The sequence below is a fragment of the Tamandua tetradactyla genome, chromosome 2 (assembly GCF_023851605.1).
Source record: "Tamandua tetradactyla isolate mTamTet1 chromosome 2, mTamTet1.pri, whole genome shotgun sequence".
Taxonomy (NCBI): domain Eukaryota; kingdom Metazoa; phylum Chordata; class Mammalia; order Pilosa; family Myrmecophagidae; genus Tamandua; species Tamandua tetradactyla.
This window is the reverse complement of record NC_135328.1, coordinates 30,940,368-30,960,873: the sequence shown is the minus strand read 5'-3', so window position 1 is coordinate 30,960,873 and position 20,506 is coordinate 30,940,368. Positions and strand designations below refer to the sequence as shown.

The window sequence follows — 20,506 nt, the reverse complement described above, 5'->3', positions numbered from 1 at the left end:
GCCTTATGATTACATTAAAAGAATGAGCATAAAGGAAGGCAAAGGTATTAGGAATCCCTGTCAACTTCTCTACCTTGATAACTAGGATGCAAAATTGTGAGCTAGTCCTGGTTTTACTCTAACTCAGTGCCCTATACTAGTGGGAAGACACCCTATGCAGGCTAACATGCCCCAGAAGGTTTTGACAGAAGTGTGAAAAAGAAATACCATCATGCACTTCAAAATTCATCTAAAGTTACATCTTTTATTTTGGGGGGCAAGGGGGCAGTATAATATCTGGAGTCCAGGTGAGCCTTTCAAGGGGCAGGGTCATGCCAGACAGGAGGAAAGGCTCAGGGCTGGAACTTGCCTGGGGCTAGGAGGCCCCAGGCCACTGGTGGGAGGGAAGTGGCTGCCTGGACTGGCCTAGTCTCCCTGGGGATGGCTAAGCCACCTGACCAGCTGGAGACAGGCAGGGTGACACTAAGGCCGACAGGCATCAGAGCCACTTAGAAGCAGCCCCTTGAGCATTTGAGCCCCTTCTTCTTCCTGCAAAGAAGGGTGGAGTGGGTTCTCTTCCTCATTTCCTTCCCCCCAAAATGTCCAGGTCTCTCTCCAGCCAACACAACAAGCAATCTCACCACCCTCCCCCTGTCTACGTGGGACATGACTCCCAGGGGTGTGAACCTTCCTGGCAACATGGGACAGAAATCCTAGAATGAGCTGAGACCCAGCAACAAGGGATTGAGAAAACCTTCTCGACCAAAAGGGGGAAGAGTGAAATGAGACAAAGTGTCAATAGCTGAGAGATTCCAAACAGAGTCGAGAGGTTATCCTGGAGGTTATTCTTATGCATTGAGTAGATATCACCTTGTTATTCAAGATGTAATGGAGAGGCTGGAGGGAACTGCCTGAAATTGTAGAGCTGTGTTCCAGTAGCCATGTTTCTTGAGGATGATTGAATAATGATATAGCTTTCACAATGTGACTGTGTGATTGTGAAAACCTTGTGTCTGATGCTCCTTTTATCTACCTTGTCAACAAAGGAGTAGAACATAGGGAATAAAAATAAATAATAGGGGAAACAAATGTTAAAATAAATTTAGTTTGAAATGCTAGTGATCAATGAAAACGAGGGGTAAGGGGTATGGTAGGTATAATCTTTTTTTTCTGTTTTCATTTTATTTCTTTTTCTACTGTCTTTTTATTTCTTTTTCTGAATGGATGCAAATGTTCTAAGAAATGATGAATATGCAACTAAATGATGATTTGTGAATTACTGATTATGTTAATGCTTTATTTCATGTGTTAAATTTTTTTTAGTTAATAAATAAATTGAAAAAAACAAAAATTAAAAATAAAATAAAATAAATAAAAATAAATTTGAAAAAAAATGGGCAAGCACCTGCTTCTCCTGGCCATCAGGGCATTTGGAGATGAAGCCCACCCTCATTTCCAGGTCAGACTGGGAGGCATCAGCCTCACGTCCGGGGAGTGAGACAGATGCAACTCCACTGCTGAGGTCACACCCAAGCTGGAGCTGGACACTAGGCAGGGAGGCACCGCTGCAGTTGGGCTCAGCGTTGAGCTCCTGGGGGCTGGATAGAAGGGCGCCTAAGCTGGGGCCAGTGCCAGGGACCCATCCACTTCCTCCTGTGAGTACTGCCCTTGGCACTCAGGCCACCCTGTCAAGGGCTCCAGCAGGCCATGGGGGCCTGAACCCCAGGCACCAGAGAGACAACTCAGCATCTCCTATTTCCATCGTGGGACACCCAGGCCCAGAACGATGGGGCCATGATGCTGTCACAGGGCTGGTCGGGAGAGGAGAAGCATCCCCAATACTAAAGAATAGACCCCCTGAGGCAGCGCTGAGTTCGAAAAGACACTGAGCCCTGAGGCAGCTGCACCTGCTGACCAGGAAAGGGAACTCACCCTGTGCTGCGAGGCTTGACAACATCTGGGAGGTTTGGGGCGTCGAGTCTGTTGCTGGCCAACAGGGCCAGGGGCTCCTGCTCACAAGGCAGATGGAAGCTACAAGGCAGAGGGCTGCTGTGAGACTACAGAAAGCCACAGCTCATGGCGGGGACCTGCTGCTGCTACCATCTCCCTGGTCTTACCACTCAGACTCCCTGAGCTGATCCACAGCCCCAAACCAGGTCTTAAATTCCTCCATGGGCCAAAAGTAGATAATGGTGCATCCCTCCTGGAGGTGCTCAATCCTGGAAATGACCTTGTATTCCTGGGGCAGAGGGAAGGAGAAGATGGAGAAGAGGCCAGGGTGGCCTTGCTCGGTGGGACAGGGGCTGCAGCTGGAGTCTATGGATTTGGTCACAGGAGCTGCCTTCTTCCCCTCACTCTTATCCAAGGCCTCCATGGTCTCAGCCCAGGATTCTCACAGACCCTCCTGCAGGGAAATGTCCTTGATGCTAGCACCTCCCCAAACCCCATGGGGAAGTTCTACCCTGTCTCTGTGAAACAAACTCTTCTGGTGAGAAACTGAAGGTGGATATAGCAATAGGACGTCATTCCCTGTGAGTCTCAGACCCTCCCTCCTGCATCTCAACCCTGCAGTGATGCCCCCAGCTCCTCACCTTCAGTCTTATTTGGCAATTTATCAATCTCCCCTGCAAGACACAAAGCCAAGTCCATCAGCAGAGGCTCCAAAAGGCCCTGACCAGCCCCCTCACCCTCTCCTGTGCACTACTGGGAGGGGCCACCAGGGCCAGGCCAGCCCTCGTAGGGCTCAAACCTATTCAGGGATCTGGGCACCAGAACAGGGGTCCCTGGGCAGAGGCGTAGGGACCTTCCAGCCTAACCTTCTCTGAATGCAGATGGGGAGGCTGCGGGTCAGGCAGGAAGGGGCTCAGCAGCGGTCTCACCATGGAGGGGCCGACTCCACTCTCCCCCCATGCCCACGCCTGAGGGACAGTCTGTGCCCAGCTCAGCCAGGAGGGGATGTGGGAGAGGGACAAGACCTATGGCTTTTGCCACCCTTTGCTTCCATGGCTGGAAGGGGGACATGATGCCTCAGCTCCCAGGGCTCTTATGGATGAGCTGGGCCCTGGGCTGAGAGCACAGGACTCGGGGAGGGGCCCTCTCCACTATGCTGATGAGACTTGACACCCTCCTCCTGGCCCCAAGTCCTACTCACTTCCTGAGAGTCCATGGGAGCTAACTGAAGGGAGGCGACCTCTAACAGGAGCGTCCACTGGTGGGCAATGGTGGGCTGGGGGAAAACAGTGGCATCAGGTGTGGGTTGGAGTGCCCAAGCCCACTGGAACCCACCCAAGGCCTCCACCCTGAAGTCTCTTTCCATCAGTCCCCTTCCCACACCCAGACCTCACCCTTCCAACATCTGGGGCTCTCAGCCACCTCCCACCGAGTTTCCCTCTAATCCCTTGGACTGCAAGAGCACTGCTAGTCACCTCCCAGCGATGACTCTTGGCAAATCACAAAACTGTACGAGGATGCTCAACCATCTCACCAAGATTCACCTTCAGTTTGGCTCTGCCAAGGCCTTCCTTTGACTGTGAACAATCAGGGCCTCCTACATACTACCTTGTCAAGCCTCTATCTCATGCTCCATATGATGGCATGTCTAATGGAGGCTTCCCAGGCTTGGGGGAACAGAAAGCAGTGGTGCAAGAAGTGAGCCCTGTACAGTCATGGATGCCAACCCCACCCTGACCCTCGGTGTCCTCAGGCACCCTCACTCTCTCCCACAGTGGCCTCTCTTGCTCTCTCCTTGGTATCACCTCCCTGCTGGAATCCTTAAGAGATCCCCTCCTGCCAGGGTGGACAAGGTCAGGGAAGCCATCCTCCTCTCACTCCATCAGCCCACCTGCCTGACTGGGGTTTGGACAGCCTGGAGGTGTTAATTGACAGAAATGCTGCTGTCACCAATCATCAGCACTGACTGGGATGCAACTGAGGAGCAGCACTCCGTGCGGTGTGACACTGACCAAGTTGTCTAGCCACCTGGAGCCTCCTGTGTCATGTACAAAGTACAGGCATGAAATGTGCCCCAGATAACAGGGTGGTCCATAATGTTATCATAGTGTTCTATCCAGCACCTTCTCCCATCAGAACCAAAGGAAAGCTCAACCACAATCCTGTGCTCTCTTGAACCCCTGGGGGTTCTCTTGTGAGGAAGGCAGCACAGCATGGCGTCACAGCATTTCCACATGAGGAACAGAGGCCCCACAGGGCCATCGCTTGCCCCTGGTCTGGCAGGGAGTCAGAGGAGTGGTTGGCTCTGCCCAGCTTGGACAAAACTGAAGTCAACTCAGCACTCAGCACCACTGCCCAGGAATTGGTTTTTCTGCTGTCATGCTTTGTAGCCAACAACACAGTGGGGTGAGTCATGCAGGGAGAAGGAAGAGGTGGCTCTGGAGCTGTGGTTGTCCAGTCCTGCCATGCTGAGCCTACTGGAGTTTCTGACCCCCATCGCTGCCCAAGGAAATCCAGATGCATGTGCTCACCAAGGAGCCCCTTAGGAAATTCCCTCTGCCCAGAACAGTCTACGTCCACACAGCCTTGGACATAATTTCAGAAATACTCCAAACAATTCTCATCCCAAGCTGGGGCATATGTCACTGCCGCTGTGGCAACAGGAGGATAATCCCACTGCTGAGAAAGACACTGGCTAAACCTTTCCATTTGCCATCTGTTCCTGAAATGGCCCAGCTACTTCTACCATACCCAAGGACTAGTGCCAACTGCCCCTGAGCAGTGCCCAGCCAAACAAATCCCTCTCCCTCTTAGTCTAGACAAGATCAGCCTGGAGTTTTTCAAGGATTATTCCCACCATGGCGCCACCACCTGCCTCCACTTTACCTGGCCTGGCACTTCTCTTTTCAGGGAGGTTTGACTCATCACTTGCAAATGACAAATGCTGTCCCTTTGGGGAGGAGAAAGAACAGAATATTTCAGGGATGTTTACAATGGGTGTGAGTGCAAACCAACTTGATTTTAGACTTCAGGGATCCTAATGGCTTGGATGAATGGGTTGGAAACTGAGTGACTATAAACCTTCCATATCATATGAGGCCCATTTCCCATGTCAAATGAGATGCCTTCTTACCTCCTTTAGATTTTGGTTGGGCTAAGCAATGCAGTGCCTTGGAGAAAACCCTCAAAAGGTTTCCCCAAGGTTTGGCTATTACTTGACAGGTCAGCCACTCTATTTGCAGGTAGGACTGCTGAGGTCACGTGGGGACTCGGACCCCACACCCATGCCATTGTCAGCCACAAGACGTGCTGCCATCCAGCAGGGCTAAGGCCACTGGGGGGACAATGCCCTGCCCTTGGCAAGATCCCTGGTTCCCCCAGGGGCTGCTGCGGAGAGGGCCAGCCCATCTGGAAACTTCTTTCCATGTTGGTGTCAGGTGCTGGATGGAGTTGCTCCATAGAGCAGACAGGATTGCCTGCCTGCACGGATGCAAAATTCTGGAGCACTTGGCACACCTAGGGAAGGAGAAAGGAATGAGGTGAGAAGGGGGAATGAGAGGCCATCTTCACTCTGGATGACCCTGACAAGCTGAAAGACCCCAAGGGTACAGCCTGTGCTCAGCCTGTGACACAACTCAGGGAAGAGGGCTTTAGCTCCAACTGAGGAAGGAGAAGAGGTAGGAAGTGAGTGCCCCACTTCTGGGACAGACAAGGTAAGGACTGTGCCAGCAGACATGCAGGGCTGGGGCCCAGGGAGTGACTTGGACCACAGATTCCAATCCTAACAGCTGATCAAAGCCAAGAGTGACACCCAGGACCCAGGAAGCTAGGAGGCCCTGCTCGCCCAGAGTACCCTGGCCACTTCTATCCAGTGCTCCAAGATGCTGGTCCTGTCCGAGGCCTTCGTGCTCTGGTCGCCGAGATAGGTGGTTATTACACAGGTGGACACACGGTGCATCTGGGTGATGGTGGCACAGATGGTGAGTGTCAGGTGCTCCTCACCCTTCTCTGGGTGCAGGGTCGAGATGGCATGCACAAATCCAAAACTACCACCTTCCTCAACAGCTCCTGGAGAGAGCAGGAGTGTCACACTGCCTTGCGCCACCCAACGCAGAGCCAACCATCCACAGGCCACTGCCAAGGTTCTATGCAGCAACTTTGCAGGTGGACATTGTGGTTTGGGCCATGAAGGGGCCTCTGGCTTTGGTTTTCTGCTCCTTGAAAGTGCCCAGTATTTGCAAAACCCAGGACCCTTATACTGGCAGGGAGGAGAGAGCTGCAGTTCCTCAAGTCCTTCTTCACCACCGCCAAGCACAGGACAGGGACTCCAAACCCACATGCTGAGGACGCAGTCCAAGGGAACATGTTCTGTACCTCCTGACAGCTGCGTGACTCCATCTAATCTCATTCACATGCATGTCCCCTACTGCTGCTACATCCAGGACCTTAGTGTGGAAGCCTGTCTTCATGTCCAGGACACATCATGTCTGACGCATGTGGAAGGGGGGAGGCCTCTGGGACATATGGCTGGGCTAGCCCTGGACTCTGCTGCACACCTGATATTCCCTTCTGCCCCCCAACAAGCTAGGCCTTGATCCTCAAGACATTTATTCTCTGCACTCCCGTGCTGTGACACTTGTGGTCAGGGCAGTGTCCTGTGATGTCCTCTCCAGCTGGGAACATGAGGCCTTAGGAATTAGGAACTTGCCCATGTCACCAGGCTGGAAAATGGTGGAGCTGGGTTTTGGACCCAGATTGTTGGACCCTGGGTCTGTGAATGGCAATTCAGGGACAGCAGATGCCAGAAAAGGTCCACCACATTCCCCCCTAAGGAGCCCAGATACTCACCAAGTTGATCAGGATGAGCTGCTCTGCCAGCAGCCTGGGAGGGAATGCCAAGACAGGGGTCTTCCCCTCCCTCAGCCCCTGCTCTCGGTGCCCACGTGAGGAGCAACAATGATCTTCTGGTGGAGCAACAGCTGGCTCTGACTGCAGCTCAACAGATGGCACTGCAGGTGGCACCTGGTCTGCTTCCTGATACTCAGTGGGTGTCTCAGGTGGTGAGGCAGCAGGTGCCAGATTCAGAGAAGCCACAGGATTTGGGCCTGAGGGTGGCAACTGAGGTGGCATCAGAGCCACTGCCCGTTCTGCTGGTAAAGCAGGTGATGACTCCAGCTTCGGATCCAGATCTGGGGATGATGTAGCCTCCAGAGGTGGCAAGGCAGGTGACATCGGAGTTGCCTCCCTCGCTGGAGCTGGAGTGACAATTGCTGGTGTAGGCGGAAGGAGCTCTGGAGGCAATGGTGGCTCCACGTCAGCAGGTGGCATTGAAGGTGCTGCCACAGGTGCCTTCAGGTCTGCAGCTGACAGGATTTCTGCTGCCATTGATGGAACTAGCCCTGGAGGAAGCAGTACTGTGGTTTGCAATGTTGGGTCTTACATACGAGCCCCAAGAGGTGAAAGATGCAACAACAGAACTGGCTTTCTATGGACCTTCCTCAAAAAAGAAATGACTGCAGTGCCTCCCCCAGGGACGCCACCCTCACAAAGTTTTCCAGACTGCAAGTGCTCAGAGGAGGGGGCTGATGCCCCTCTTTACTCCCTTCCCAAAGGCAAAAATAGATTTTGGTCCTGTGACCCCTATCTCTTCCCGTACATCCCACCCATCCCCAGCTCCATGCTCCTCACCCTGTGTCTGGGTCTCACTGGCCACTGAGGGCACTAGCCAAGAAAGGAGGACCTGAGCCTGCCTCTCCAGGGCAGACCCAGGCAGCACCACCTTCGTGAAGGAAACCAGCTCTTTGAGGCTGGAACAGTCCGGGGACTCACAGAAATCATCAGGAAACTCATGGAGCCAGGTCACTAGGAGGCAGGAGAAGGTCCTGGGAGTAGACAGGGCCACAGAGTGAGAAACGGCCGTTCCTGACACACCTCCCTCTGGTGACCACCCTGCTGGGTGGGGGGCTCCTGGGCAAAACCAGCCAGACTATTTCTGTCTGTATCTGCTGTGCAACCTCCCACTGGAACAGAACCAGCACGAGGACAGGGAGGGGTTGTGTCTGCTCAGCCAATGGTCCTGCACTTGCACACAGTAGGAACTGCATAAATCGCCTGATGTGTGAATAGGCTCACAGGACTGGGTAGTGAGGTGGATTTGTGACCTGCATTCTCCCCATATCTCCTGAACCATGTCTGTGTGCTGCTAGCATGGTGGAGGGGCAGCAGAGTGGGGTGAGTGTGGAGTGTGCTCTGAGCCCTGGGGAGCACTCAGCACCCAGTGTCCCAGGAACTCTCACATGGGTCTCTGAGAATCCTGATGCCCTACAAGGGATGGAGCCCAGAACTCTGAACTCCAGTGAGAATCATGAGATGGATCCAGGGACCTGCCCAGTCACTCCTTGCACCGGCCCGAATTCCCCATTTTGGACTGTGAGGAAGGAGCCCCTCTCTCCTCACGCAGAGCCCACTCACTATTTCAGGCACTCCTGGCCTCCTCCATCCCTGTCTCACAAATTGCAGCTATTGCCATACCTAGAGGGGACATGGGGGTGTCACATGTAACTTCTTCAGTGCGCCCCTACTAATGACATCTAGTGCTGCTATCTGACCCCCTATAATTTGGCAAGCAGAACACCACAGGCAATTCTGCCATTTTCTTCAATGAAGTAGGCTAAGTGCCTTTAAAAGGGCCTGTACACAGATTATTCTTCATATATCCTAGATGAACGAATAATCCCTGAGCTGCTCCTTCACAGATAACTGGTGAGGCCTGGGGCTCCTCTGCCAGTGCCCAGCATGAGTGGCAACTCAGGCCACACCAAGCACAGAGTCCAGTTTGATGCAATCTCAAACCTCCTCTGAATAGGAATATAGGATTCCAAAGGTCACTTTGGAGCAGATTCTCTTCACGTGGAAAAGAAATTTCTCAACATTGACAAGCTCTCTCCACCGAGCTCCCTTTCCAGAAAGCCTGGCATGGGGAAACACTTTCCATGGCCCAGACTCATTCAATCCTGACTCTGACCTCAGCAGGTTGGTCCTTCTATGACCCCACTAGCAAAAGGAGGAAACTGAGTTCAGATGCTGCAATGACCTTCCCCAGACATTCAGCTCAGGCATGCCAGATCGATTATGAGATTGAGGAGGAACCCGTGCTCACCTGTTGGACACCCGATCCAGGACCTGCTGTATGGAAAAGAAGCCCCAGTAATTTAACACGAGGAGGGATATGTAGGCCTGGTCGCCCTCTACAACAGCTGCCACCATGTGCTCCATGAACTTTTCCCATGCTCCCACCTTGCCAGTGTTCTCTAGGTCACTCTGGAGTGGTGACACTTTTGCACCTTGAGACTGGAAGAGTAGCAGCAGGTGGTTAGCAGGTGGTTAGCAGGTGGTTAGTCCCGGCAGTAGCAGGACTGGGAACCATGAGAGGGCCAGGGCTGGGGTGTATGCAGACCTGCATTTCCCTGTCCCTCCCTGCCTTGGGGCAAGAAGTGGGACAGGAATGCATCTAGCAGAAAAAGGTCCCACACTCCAAAGTAGAACTCGGGGGGGGGGGGGAATTATAAAGTCATGAGGAGTTGTGCATCAATGCGTGGAAAGCATTTTACCCACATGATTCTTCACAAATCACCCCCATTCATGAGATGAGGAAACCTTAAGGAGGAACTCAACTTCTTGCAGGACAGAAGACAGAAGCATTCACACTGGAGCTTTGTGATCTTTCCACCATCCTGTGGAAGAGGGGTCTACTCCAGATATGGAGAGGAAGAGTCTGCTCCCATCTCATTCTTCTCTACTTTGGAGGCAGTGCATCAAGATCACAGAGATGGCGAGAACACCTTTGTCTTCACACTGACAATAAGACCTGAAAGTCTTTTACCTTAAAGGGAATTCTGAGAACCTGCAGCCATGGTGATCCCTGTTCAGACCAAAGATCAAGTGTTGGGAGGATCCAGGTGTGAGAAATACCCCCACAGACTGAGGACTTCAACAGAAGCCTCACAAAAGAACAAATCCAAAAGGCAGCCTGACAATTGGGTGAGGCTACATTTGCACAGGGAAGTTGGAAATCAAATCACTGAAGTGATTCCGTTTGACGCCCTGACACCAGACTGGCCACAATAAGAGAATGTTCACAATTGGAACGGTAGGATGCAGGGAAGTAGCCATGGTCAGAGACTGTTGGTGGCCACTCAACCGCTACAGCTTTACAGAGGCTCAGTTTCTCCAACTATTAAATTTTGTCTGTGTGTGTGTGACACATCCATCCCATTCTGTGGATTCTCTCCGGGGGGGGGGGATGGGTGCCCCATCCATTAGGACACTCAGAAGATGTCCCCTATTGCACAGCTTAAATGGACCTAGAATGGAATCCCTTCAAGACCCGCGAGCAGGGAGAGGCCCTATCCTCTAGGCAGCTTCCTTTATGGAATAAGGTATAGAGACTCTGGCCACAGCTCCTGCCCTAGAAGGTTAAGGAGTGTGCTATGGGAGTGTACAATTTCCACCAGAACTGTTGTCATAGCATAAACCCCTTTTGAGTCAAAATCACCCTCAAAAACATGAAGATGGTTAAGATGTAGAGAAGGTGTGGAAGTACCAACCAACTGACTGCTCAAGGGCACAGCAGGTTTCTGCAAGTAACAATAGAAAAAGCAACCAAATGTGAAAGAGCTCATGGTCTTACCAGAAGTTAAAAGAATATCATCATCCCTTCTCAGATGCTATAACAAAAGAAAGCCAAAGGCAGGCCTGCAGAAGTTGCTGGCATGGGTGAGGGGTGGAGGCCCACCTGGCTTTGGCAGTGAGACTTTGTGCAAATCAGATGGAAAATTCATGGGTGGGCACCCAGGGAGGAGAGCACAGTTAGATCTGCTCCTTCTCACATGTCCCAGCTGCCTCAGTACTCAGGGTTGGAGAAACAACTACACTGCTCTCACTTGATCATACTGCTGGCCCAGGTCAACAGCCTTCCTGGCTATATGGCAGGGGGCACCCCGTGCTATCTCTGCTACCCTGATCAGGTGGACAGGTGTCTGCACACTTCCCCAGTCCACCTCGATAGGCAAGATAACAATGCTGGCATTTCCTGAATTCTCTGACCTTGGGCCACTTTGACTTACCTTCGTGAACACCCTGACCAACAGACTGCGGCAGCGAGGTGGAGGGTTCAGCCAACGCCTATATCTATTGAAAAATGTCTCCTTCCTAGGTTTCCTTTTGCCAGATCCTACTGCTCTACAAATGCAACACGAGAACATGTTGATCTGTTGATCGCCTGTGGCTAAGTGAGCCTGGTAGGGGGACTGTTGTGGAATCTAGGTGCCTGGTTACCAAGATTCTACATTCTGTTGGACTGTGATTAAAAGGAAGTGAGGTCATCTCCTTAACCCCCTTAACTGAAACTTCTCAACTGTTAGGTCCTCCAGGAAAGGCCCTCTTGACTCCTGATGCTCATCCTCCTTAAACATGTTATCCTGTTGACTAGACCAAGTTTCCTCAACACATCACTCTCCACAGCTACTTTGGAAGGCCTGGGTGCAGTCTGGTCCCCATGCATAAGGAGGGAGAACTCAATTCTAACACAGATGAACTTTCTTAGAATTCTTGTGACCATGGTATAGTTATTGTAACTCTGATCTCAGGGTCTCCCCAGTCTCCACACCTACACAATAGGGTCATTCTACCTTCTACTTCCTGGGTCATCATGAGAATTGGAGATCATTAGTGTAAAAGCCATGGCTGGTCCTGAGTAGCTAATATGCAGAGACAACAGCATTCCAATACATGGAATACCTCACTGATAAGGGCTGGCTGCAGCTGTGTCATCCTTGGAAAGGTAGATTCCTTTCTGGGTCAGCACCATGAAGAAGTTGAAACTAAATGGACTTTAGATAGGATGGTCTTTGGCATGACATCTTCCTATGGTTTTACATTATAATTAGAATCAGACACAACTGGGCAAAAGAGCTTTGGCTATGGACAGCCTATGTCAAGCTGAAGCTAAGGTATGAGCTTTGTAGAAGAGTCCAAGGACATATTCTCAAGGCACAGCCTCAAAGAGAAATCAAACAAGGAAACGTGGTTTTTGGGAGGGGTGTCTTTCAGATAGGCAAACTCTTGTCCTTTTCCCAGAGTGAAAATGCTGCCAGTGAGGCTGGCCATGGAGGAAGCAGGCTAGGGAGTATGTTATGAGAAGAACGCAAAGAATATGTTGTGTAGGATTCAGGATGTGTCAGATAAGAGGAGAAGAGGATGAAAAACAGGACAAGGTCCAGGTGGTCTCATGACAACCTCAGCAAATAAGATCTGAAGGAATTCTAGAGGGCACATGTCTACCCCATTGAAGCCCACATCCTTGACATTCCCCCATGGGAGAGGAGGCATACCTCAATGTCTTCATTTGCACAATGCATGGACTAGGATGGCCAGTGGTCTTCTTCCTGTATGGGAATGCTAACTGGAATGCTCACAGTTGAACTACTTGTCAAAACTGCTGCTCAGGAAACATCATACCCAGACAGACCTCGCAGCTCTAAATCACTTAACCCTGACACCTGGGTTAAGACGGGTGACTTGAGCTGCCTGATGTCCAACAGCTCAGTGGAGATAATGCTGCCTTTCAGCTGCCTCACATTTACATGGTCATTAAACTAACAATTTTTTAACACTTTCTGCATGTCCAACAACATGGAGAGGCCTTGGAGCAGGTTTTGGACTTTTTTGAGCATGTGGCATATTCACATACTAAACACTGACCCAGACATGAGGAGGACTTATTCTGAGGACAGAAAAGCTTCTTCTCCAAAGAGTGCAAAAACCCAAGCAGGCTTCCTGGAGGTGATTACAGAAGAGAGTGACTGGGTCTTGTCCAGGATATGACTGAGACATCGAGGGAATACAACGGCTGATAGGTGGTCAGTGTAAGCACCTGTGTTCTGCAACAGGCCGTAGAGTTCATGTGATGATATTAGTCTGCAAAGGCAGGAAGGGAGACAACCGAACCTGAAGAAATGACATGAAGATTAAGTTGCAGTGACCCACTGCCAGGGTGTGCTGCAGGAAAATCTGAGAAGTAATTTTGCGTTACATTCAACAAAGTGGTACCTTCCAAGGGATGAAAGCTTCAGATACTACCAAACATTGACCTGCCCTAGTTACAGTGACACCTGTGTTTTATTAGCTTCTGCCCTGTTCTTCCAGGGGCCGGTTGGAGTCTCCTACCTTGGATTCTGCCCTATCCACTCCCACCCCGTTGCTCACCTCTTCTTTTCAGAGACCTCAACCCATGGAAAAATAAATTGGACTTCCTCAAAATCTGGAAACTTCTGTGCTTCAAAGGACCTTGTCAAAATGGTGAAAAGTCAGATGATTCATGTAAGAAAAAATACTTGGAAGTCACATATTTAATAACAGTTTGATATCAAGAGTATCTAAGGAAATCACACAACTCAATAATATAAAGACAGACAACCCAATTTAAAAAGGAGCAAAAGACATGAGGAGACATTTTCCCAAAGAGGAAATAGAAATGGCTAAAAAGCACATTAAAAAAAATGCCCAGGTTCATTAGCTATTATTGAAATGTAAGTCAAAATCACAATGAGATATCATTTCATAACTACTAGAATGGCTGCTATTAAATACACACGAAACTGCAAGTGCTGGGGAGAAAGTAGGGAAATTTGGAGCACTTATTCACTGCTGGTGGGAATATGAAATGATACAGCTTCTGTGGAGGGCAGTTGGGAGGTTCTGCAGGAAGCTAAGGAAAGAGATGCCTTATGACTCGGCAATCCTGCCTCTCGGTATATACCCAGATGATCTGAAACAGGGATACAAATAAACATTTGCACACTGAAGTTCATAGCATTATTCACAATTGCCAAAAGATGGAAACAACCCAAGTGTCTATCAACTGAAAAGTGGATAAAGATGGAATATTATCTATGGTGTGACCATCTCTGTCGTTCTTCGTCAAAGACTCACTTATTTCTCTTTCTCTCACTCCTGGCTGCCTCCCACTGGAGCCCATGAGTGCTGGGATGGGTTGGGTTGCTGTTGATAGCTCTTAAATATCTGACCAATGAGGGGACTGAATCTGTCCTCCTCAGCCTGTTGGGGCTCTAAAGGACCCCCAAACTTTACCTCATCCCCCAAGATACTGCCTCACTTTGCTTGTGCCATGTGGAGGTCTCTTCTTCCCACTACCATTGTCCTCCCAAAGGGCAGGGATGCAGCTGACCCCAACTACCCAGGAACTTGGCAAAGAGGATTGAATTCAAAGAACACATCTAGCAGGCTGCTCACCAAACTTTCTGATGTGGGTCTACAGCTGGAGAATGGGGAGAAGCAGAGCTCAGATGAGGCCTTGGCAAGGACTGGTTTGCTAATGGGCAGGTTCTGAGCCCCAATGGTCCCTTCTACATCCAGTTTGTGACCCAAACCCCAGACACAGTCTTCTGTTGACTCTGGCCCTCCTGCAGAGTGATGCTCTCTACCCCTGTACTCCAGTGGGCATGTAGATGTGTGAGGCCCAGCACTATGCCCAGCCCCTCCTTGCCACATGCCCCACACTCCCTGAGCTGATCTGGGGAAAGAGGTGGCCCTCTCTCCTTACCCAGAGTCCATGGCAGGTTTTGGATGCTGCTGGCATCAGCCACTTCACCACCTGGTCAAACCAAATCCGTAATCTACTGAGCAAACCTTCAGGTTGTCTTGTTCCCCAGCTCAGGACTCTGGACCTCTCCACATCCTACTTCCTGGTGCCACCTTCAGCTGTTTACTTTTCCCAGATTTGTAGGGCTACTGTTACCGGACAAAGACCACGGATTCTTCTGTCCATTGCACTCAATAACCAATTTCTGAGACACTGGGGTTTCAAAGACAGAAAGAGTTTATTACTACATGTGTAGCAGGGGAACAGAAAGCCTAATGGTTCCAAATTTGTCTTCCCAAACAAAGTGGAATTGAGGTTTTTAAGGATTCTAACAAGGGGAGATGAGGTAATTTCAGATAGTAAATTCAAGATAGACTAGAAAACAGGGTTAATAGTAAGTTCAAAACAGAAAAGAAAACATTATGAACATAAGTTTATATAAATCAAAAGGAAAGGAGGTAGAGGGTGGGCCATAGTGGCTCAGTGGCACAGTTCTTCCCTGCCATGCCATACTGAGACCTGGGTTCAATTTCTGGTGCCTGCTCATGCAAGAAAAAAAAAAAAGAGGCAGAGCTATCTATCTTTCAAGGGCAGAGCTTAGCAGATGATTTACAAACGTAAAGACTGAGTCTAGGCTCCCGCGCCTTCTGCCGCCGCCGCCCGGGGTCTCGGAGGTGCAGCCCCATCTGAGGAGCACATCCACCGGCTGCCCAGCAGCGCCCGGATCGCAGGAGCTAGGAGTGAGGAGTGGGCAGTGGTCAGCGGGCTGGGGGCGGGCACGCGGACAGGCGTCCGTGGTCAGCGGCGGCATCTACCAAAAGGGATCAGGTGCTTTAAAGGCTTCATTTCAATGACTCTTCATATCCTCTCTGCCAAGTGGTTGTGATTGGAACATTCCTACAGTTGGGGAAATTGAGGCACTGATATGTGAAGTCCCTCTCCCGAGAAACATAGCTGCAGCGTGGCTCCAAGGCCATATATTCTTTGAGACAGATGCCACTTCAGAAAGCTGAGTTTCTCCTCCAGGACAGCTACTAGGGGAATAGAAACGATACAGAACAGCTCCCAAAGCCATGACAGAGATAAAAAAGACAGCGTACCCCATCCTGGAACGGCTGGCTGGCTGAGAGAACCCGCTCTGGTGAGATCGCCGAGGGGCGCGGGCTTCACCGGGCGGGGCGGCAAGCGGCCGGAGTCACTCCCTTCCCCCTTCCTGGGCCGGCTGGGAGAATTGGACAGGCGGTCCCCTCAAACCGCGGCGGCTGGCACCCACACCACGCGCGGCCCCCCAGACCAACTGAGAGAATTGGATCGGAAATCCCCAGGCCACGGAGAACGGTGACGGGGGGGGTCCCTTCCAAACCCGTGACTCCCCAGGAACGTGCATTCTCCCGGGCGGGCCGCTGCGGCTGGTGCCCTCCCACCACGCTTCGCGCCCCGGGCCGACTAGGAAATTCGGACGGGCACTTTCCCGGGCTGCGGCAGCCAGCGACCCTCCCTGCGTTCAGACCCTGGGCCGGCTGGCACTCTTCCAAGCCGCTTCGGCTAGCGAACCTCCCGGACGACGAGAGTTTTCCAAAGTTAAAGGACCCACAGCACCTTTGACTGGTGGGACCAGCAGACAAACGTGTGCCACGAGCACCACCTACTGGGCAGGATAAGAAAAACAGAACCCAGAGATTTCACAGAAAAATATTACAACCTTGTTGGGTCCGACACCCAGGGAAATCTGACTAAATGCCCAGACGCCAGCAGCAGAAGGTAACTGTCCAGGCTCAGAAGATTGAGAATATGGCCCAGTCAAAGGAACAAACCAATAGTTCAAATGAGATACAAGAGCTGAGACAACTAATGCTGAATATACGAACAGAAATGGAAAACCTCTTCAAAAATGAAATCGATAAATTGAGGGAGGACATGAAGAGAACATGGGCTGAACATAAAGAAGAAATAGAAAAACTGAAAAAACAAATCACAGAACTTATGGAAGTGAAGGATAAAGTAGAAAAGATGGAAAAAACAATGGATACCTACAATGATAGATTTAAAGAGACAGAAGATAGAATTAGTGATTTGGAGGATGGAACATCTGAATTCCAAAAAGAAACAGAAACTATCGGGAAAAGAATGGAAAAATTTGAACAGGGTATCAGGGAACTCAAGGACAATATGAAGTGCACAAATATACGTGTTGTGGGTGTCCCAGAAGGAGAAGAGAAGGGAAAAGGAGGAGAAAAACTAATGGAAGAAATTATCACTGAAAATTTCCCAACTCTTATGAAAGACCTAAAATTACAGATCCAAGAAGTGCAGTGCACCCCAAAGAGAATAGACCCAAATAGGCATTCTCCAAGACACTTACTAGTTAGAATGTCAGAGATCAAAGAGAAAGAGAGGATCTTGAAAGCAGCAAGAGAAAAACAATCCATCACATACAAGGGAAACCGAATAAGACTATGTGTAGATTTCTCAGCAGAAACCATGGAAGCTAGAAGACAGTGGGATGATATATTTAAATTACTAAAAAGGAAAAATGCCAACCAAGACTCCTATATCCAGCAAAATTATCCTTCAAAAATGAGGGAGAAATTAAAACATTCTCAGACAAAAAGTCACTGAGAGAATTTGTGACCAAGAGACCAGCTCTGCAAGAAATACTAAAGGGAGCACTAGAGTCAGATACAAAAAGACAGAAGAGAGAGGTATGGAGAAGAGTGTAGAAAGAAGGAAAATCAGATATGATATATATAATACAAAAGGCAAAATGGTAGAGGAAAATATTATCCAAACAGTAATAACACTAAATGTCAATGGACTGAATTCCCCAAGCAAAAGACATAGACTGGCAGAATGGATTAAAAAACAGGATCCTTCTATATGCTGTCTACAGGAAACACATCTTAGACCCAAAGATAAACATAGGTTGAAACTGAAAGGTTGGGAAAAGATATTTCATGCAAATAACAACCAGAAAAGAGCAGGAGTGGCTACACTAATATCCAACAAATTAGACTTCAAATGTAAAGCAGTTAAAAGAGACAAAGAAGGACACTATATACTAATAAAAGGAAAAATTAAACAAGAAGACATAACAATCATAAATATTTACGCACCGAACCAGAATGCCCCAAAATACGTGAGGAATACACTGCAAACACTGAAAAGGGAAATAGACTCATATACCATAATAGTTGGAGACTTCAATTCACCACTCTCATCAATGGACAGAACATCTAGACAGAGGATCAATAAAGAAATAGAGAATCTGAATATTACTATAAATGAGCTAGACTTAACAGACATTTATAGGACATTACATCCCACAACAGCAGGATACACCTTTTTCTCAAGTGCTCATGGATCATTCTCAAAGATAGACCATATGCTGGGTCACAAAGCAAGTCTTAACAAATTTAAAAAGATTGAAATCATACACAACACTTTCTCGGATCATAAAGGAATGAAGTTGGAAATCAATAATAGGCAGAGTGCCAGAAAATTCACAAATACGTGGAGGCTCAACAACACACTCCTAAACAACGAGTGGGTCAAAGAAGAAATTGCTAGAGAAATTAGCAAATACCTCGAGGCGAATGAAAATGAAAACACAACATATCAAAACTTATGGGATGCAGCAAAGGCAGTGCTAAGAGGGAAATTTATTGCCCTAAATGCCTGTATCAGAAAAGAAGAAAAGGCAAAAATGCAGGAATTAACTATCCATTTGGAAGAACTGGAGAAAGAACAGCAAACTAATCCCAAAGCAAGCAAAAGGAAAGAAATAACAAAGATTAGAGCAGAAATAAATGAAATTGAAAACATGAAAACAATAGAGAAAATCAATAAGGCCAGAAGTTGGTTCTATGAGAAAATCAATAAGATTGATGGGCCCTTAGCAAGACTGACAAAAAGAAGAAGAGAGAGGATGCAAATAAATAAGATCAGAAATGGAAGAGGAGACATAACTACTGACCTCACAGAAATAAAGGAGGTAATAACAGGATACTATGAACAACTTTACGCTAATAAATACAACAATTTAGAGGAAATGGACGGGTTCCTGGAAAGACATGAACAACCAACTTTGACTCAAGAAGACATAGATGACCTCAACAAACCAATCACAAGTAAAGAAATTGAATCAGTCATTCAAAAGCTTCCTAAAAAGAAAAGTCCAGGACCAGACGGCTTCACATCTGAATTCTATCAAACATTCCAGAAAGAATTAGTACCAACTCTCCTCAAACTGTTCAACATAATCGAAGTGGAGGGAAAACTACCTAATTCATTCTATGAAGCCAACATCACCCTCATACCAAAACCAGGCAAAGATATTACAAAAAAAGAAAACTACAGGCCAATCTCTCTAATGAATATAGATGCAAAAATCCTCAATAAAATTCTAGCAAATCGTATCCAACAACACATTAAACGAATTATACATCATGACCAAGTAGGATTCATCCCAGCAATGAAAGGATGGTTCAACATAAGAAAATCAATTAATGTAATACACCATATCAACAAATCAAAGCAGAAAAATCACATGATCATCTCAATTGATGCAGAGAAGGCATTTTACAAGATACAACATCCTTTCCTGTTGAAAACACTACAAAGGATAGGAATACAAGGGAACTTCCTTAAAATGATAGAGGGAATATATGAAAAACCTATAGCTAAGATCATCCTCAATGGGGAAAAATTGAAAACTTTCCCCCTAAGATCAGGAACAAGACAAGGATGTCCACTATCACCACTATTATTCAACATTGTGTTGGAGGTTCTAGCCAGAGCAATTAGACAAGAAAAAGAAATACAAGGCATCAAAATTGGAAAGGAAGAAGTAAAACTATCACTGTTTGCAAATGATATGATACTATACGTCGAAAACCCAGAAAAATCCACAACAAAACTACTAGAGCTAATAAATGAGTACAGCAAAGTAGCAGGTTACAAGATCAACATTCAAAAATCTGTAGCATTTCTATACACAAGCAATGAACAAGCGGAGGGGGAAATCAAGAAACAAATCCCATTTACAATTGCAACTAAAAGAATAAAATACCTAGGAATAAATTTAACTAAAGAGACAAAAAACCTATATAAAGAAAACTACAAAAAACTGCTAAAAGAAATCACAGAAGACCTAAATAGATGGAAGGGCATACCGTGTTCATGGATTGGAAGACTAAATATAGTTAAGATGTCAATCCTACCTAAATTGATTTACAGATTCAATGCAATACCAATCAAAATCCCAACAACTTATTTTTCAGAAATAGAAAAACCAATAAGCAAATTTATCTGGAAGGGCAGGGTGCCCCGAATTGCTAAAAACACTTGAGGAAAAAAAACGAAGCTGGAGGTCTTGCACTGCCTGACTTTAAGTCATATTAAAGTCAGGCAGCAAACTAATCCCAAAGCAAGCAAAAGGAAAGAAATAACAAAGATTAGAGCAGAAATAAATGAAATTGAAAACATGAAAACAATAGAGAAAATCAATAAGGCCAGAAGTTGGTTCTATGAGAAAATCATATTATGAAGCCACAGTGGTCAAAACAGCATGGTATTGGCATAAAGATAGATATATCGACCAATGGAATCGAATAGAGTGCTCAGATATAGACCCTCTCATCTATGGACATTTGATCTTTGATAAGGCAGTCAAGCCAACTCACCTGGGACAGAACAGTCTCTTCAATAAATGGTGCCTAGAGAACTGGATATCCATATGCAAAAGAATGAAAGAAGATCCATATCTCACACCCTACACAAAAGTTAACTCAAAATGGATCAAAGATCTAAACATTAGGTCTAAGACCATAAAACAGTTAGAGGAAAATGTAGGCAGATATCTTATAAATCTTACAATTGGAGGCAGTTTTATGGACCTTAAACCTAAAGCAAGAGCAC

At 47.9% G+C, this 20,506-nt stretch overlaps 1 protein-coding gene across 3 annotated transcripts; it reads right to left on the bottom strand.

Moving 5' to 3' along the window:
• Nucleotides 1-1,280: 1,280 nt before the first annotated feature.
• On the bottom strand, nucleotides 1,281-7,540 carry LOC143659514 (ral guanine nucleotide dissociation stimulator-like). Of its 3 annotated transcripts, XM_077132573.1 has the most exons (9): nucleotides 6,778-7,540; nucleotides 5,783-5,997; nucleotides 5,063-5,445; nucleotides 4,816-4,879; nucleotides 3,131-3,205; nucleotides 2,571-2,603; nucleotides 2,097-2,218; nucleotides 1,912-2,010; nucleotides 1,281-1,577 (listed from the first exon to the last, which is right to left on the bottom strand). In XM_077132573.1, the coding sequence occupies exons 4-9, from the start codon at nucleotides 4,852-4,854 to the stop codon at nucleotides 1,331-1,333; spliced, it is 615 nt and encodes a 204-aa protein (XP_076988688.1). In that variant the 5' UTR covers nucleotides 4,855-4,879; nucleotides 5,063-5,445; nucleotides 5,783-5,997; nucleotides 6,778-7,540; the 3' UTR covers nucleotides 1,281-1,330. The 3 variants fall into 3 exon arrangements, with proteins under 3 accessions (XP_076988688.1, XP_076988697.1, XP_076988679.1); XM_077132582.1 differs by having other exon boundaries at nucleotides 4,816-5,445; XM_077132564.1 differs by lacking the exons at nucleotides 4,816-4,879; nucleotides 5,063-5,445; nucleotides 5,783-5,997; nucleotides 6,778-7,540 and having other exon boundaries at nucleotides 3,131-3,711.
• Between the last annotated feature and the right edge of the window lie 12,966 nt (nucleotides 7,541-20,506).

Coding starts and splice junctions, on each gene's coding strand:
- LOC143659514 (XM_077132564.1), bottom strand. CDS start 3,295: ATGGAAAGAGACTTCAGGGTGGAGGCCTTGGGTGGGTTCCAGTGGGCT. Junction 2,219..2,570: donor ATTGCCAAATAAGACTGAAG/GTGAGGAGCTGG, acceptor CCTCTGCCCCAG/GAATACAAGGTCATTTCCAG. Junction 1,578..1,911: donor GTCAAGCCTCGCAGCACAGG/GTGAGTTCCCTT, acceptor CCTTCTATCCAG/CCCCCAGGAGCTCAACGCTG.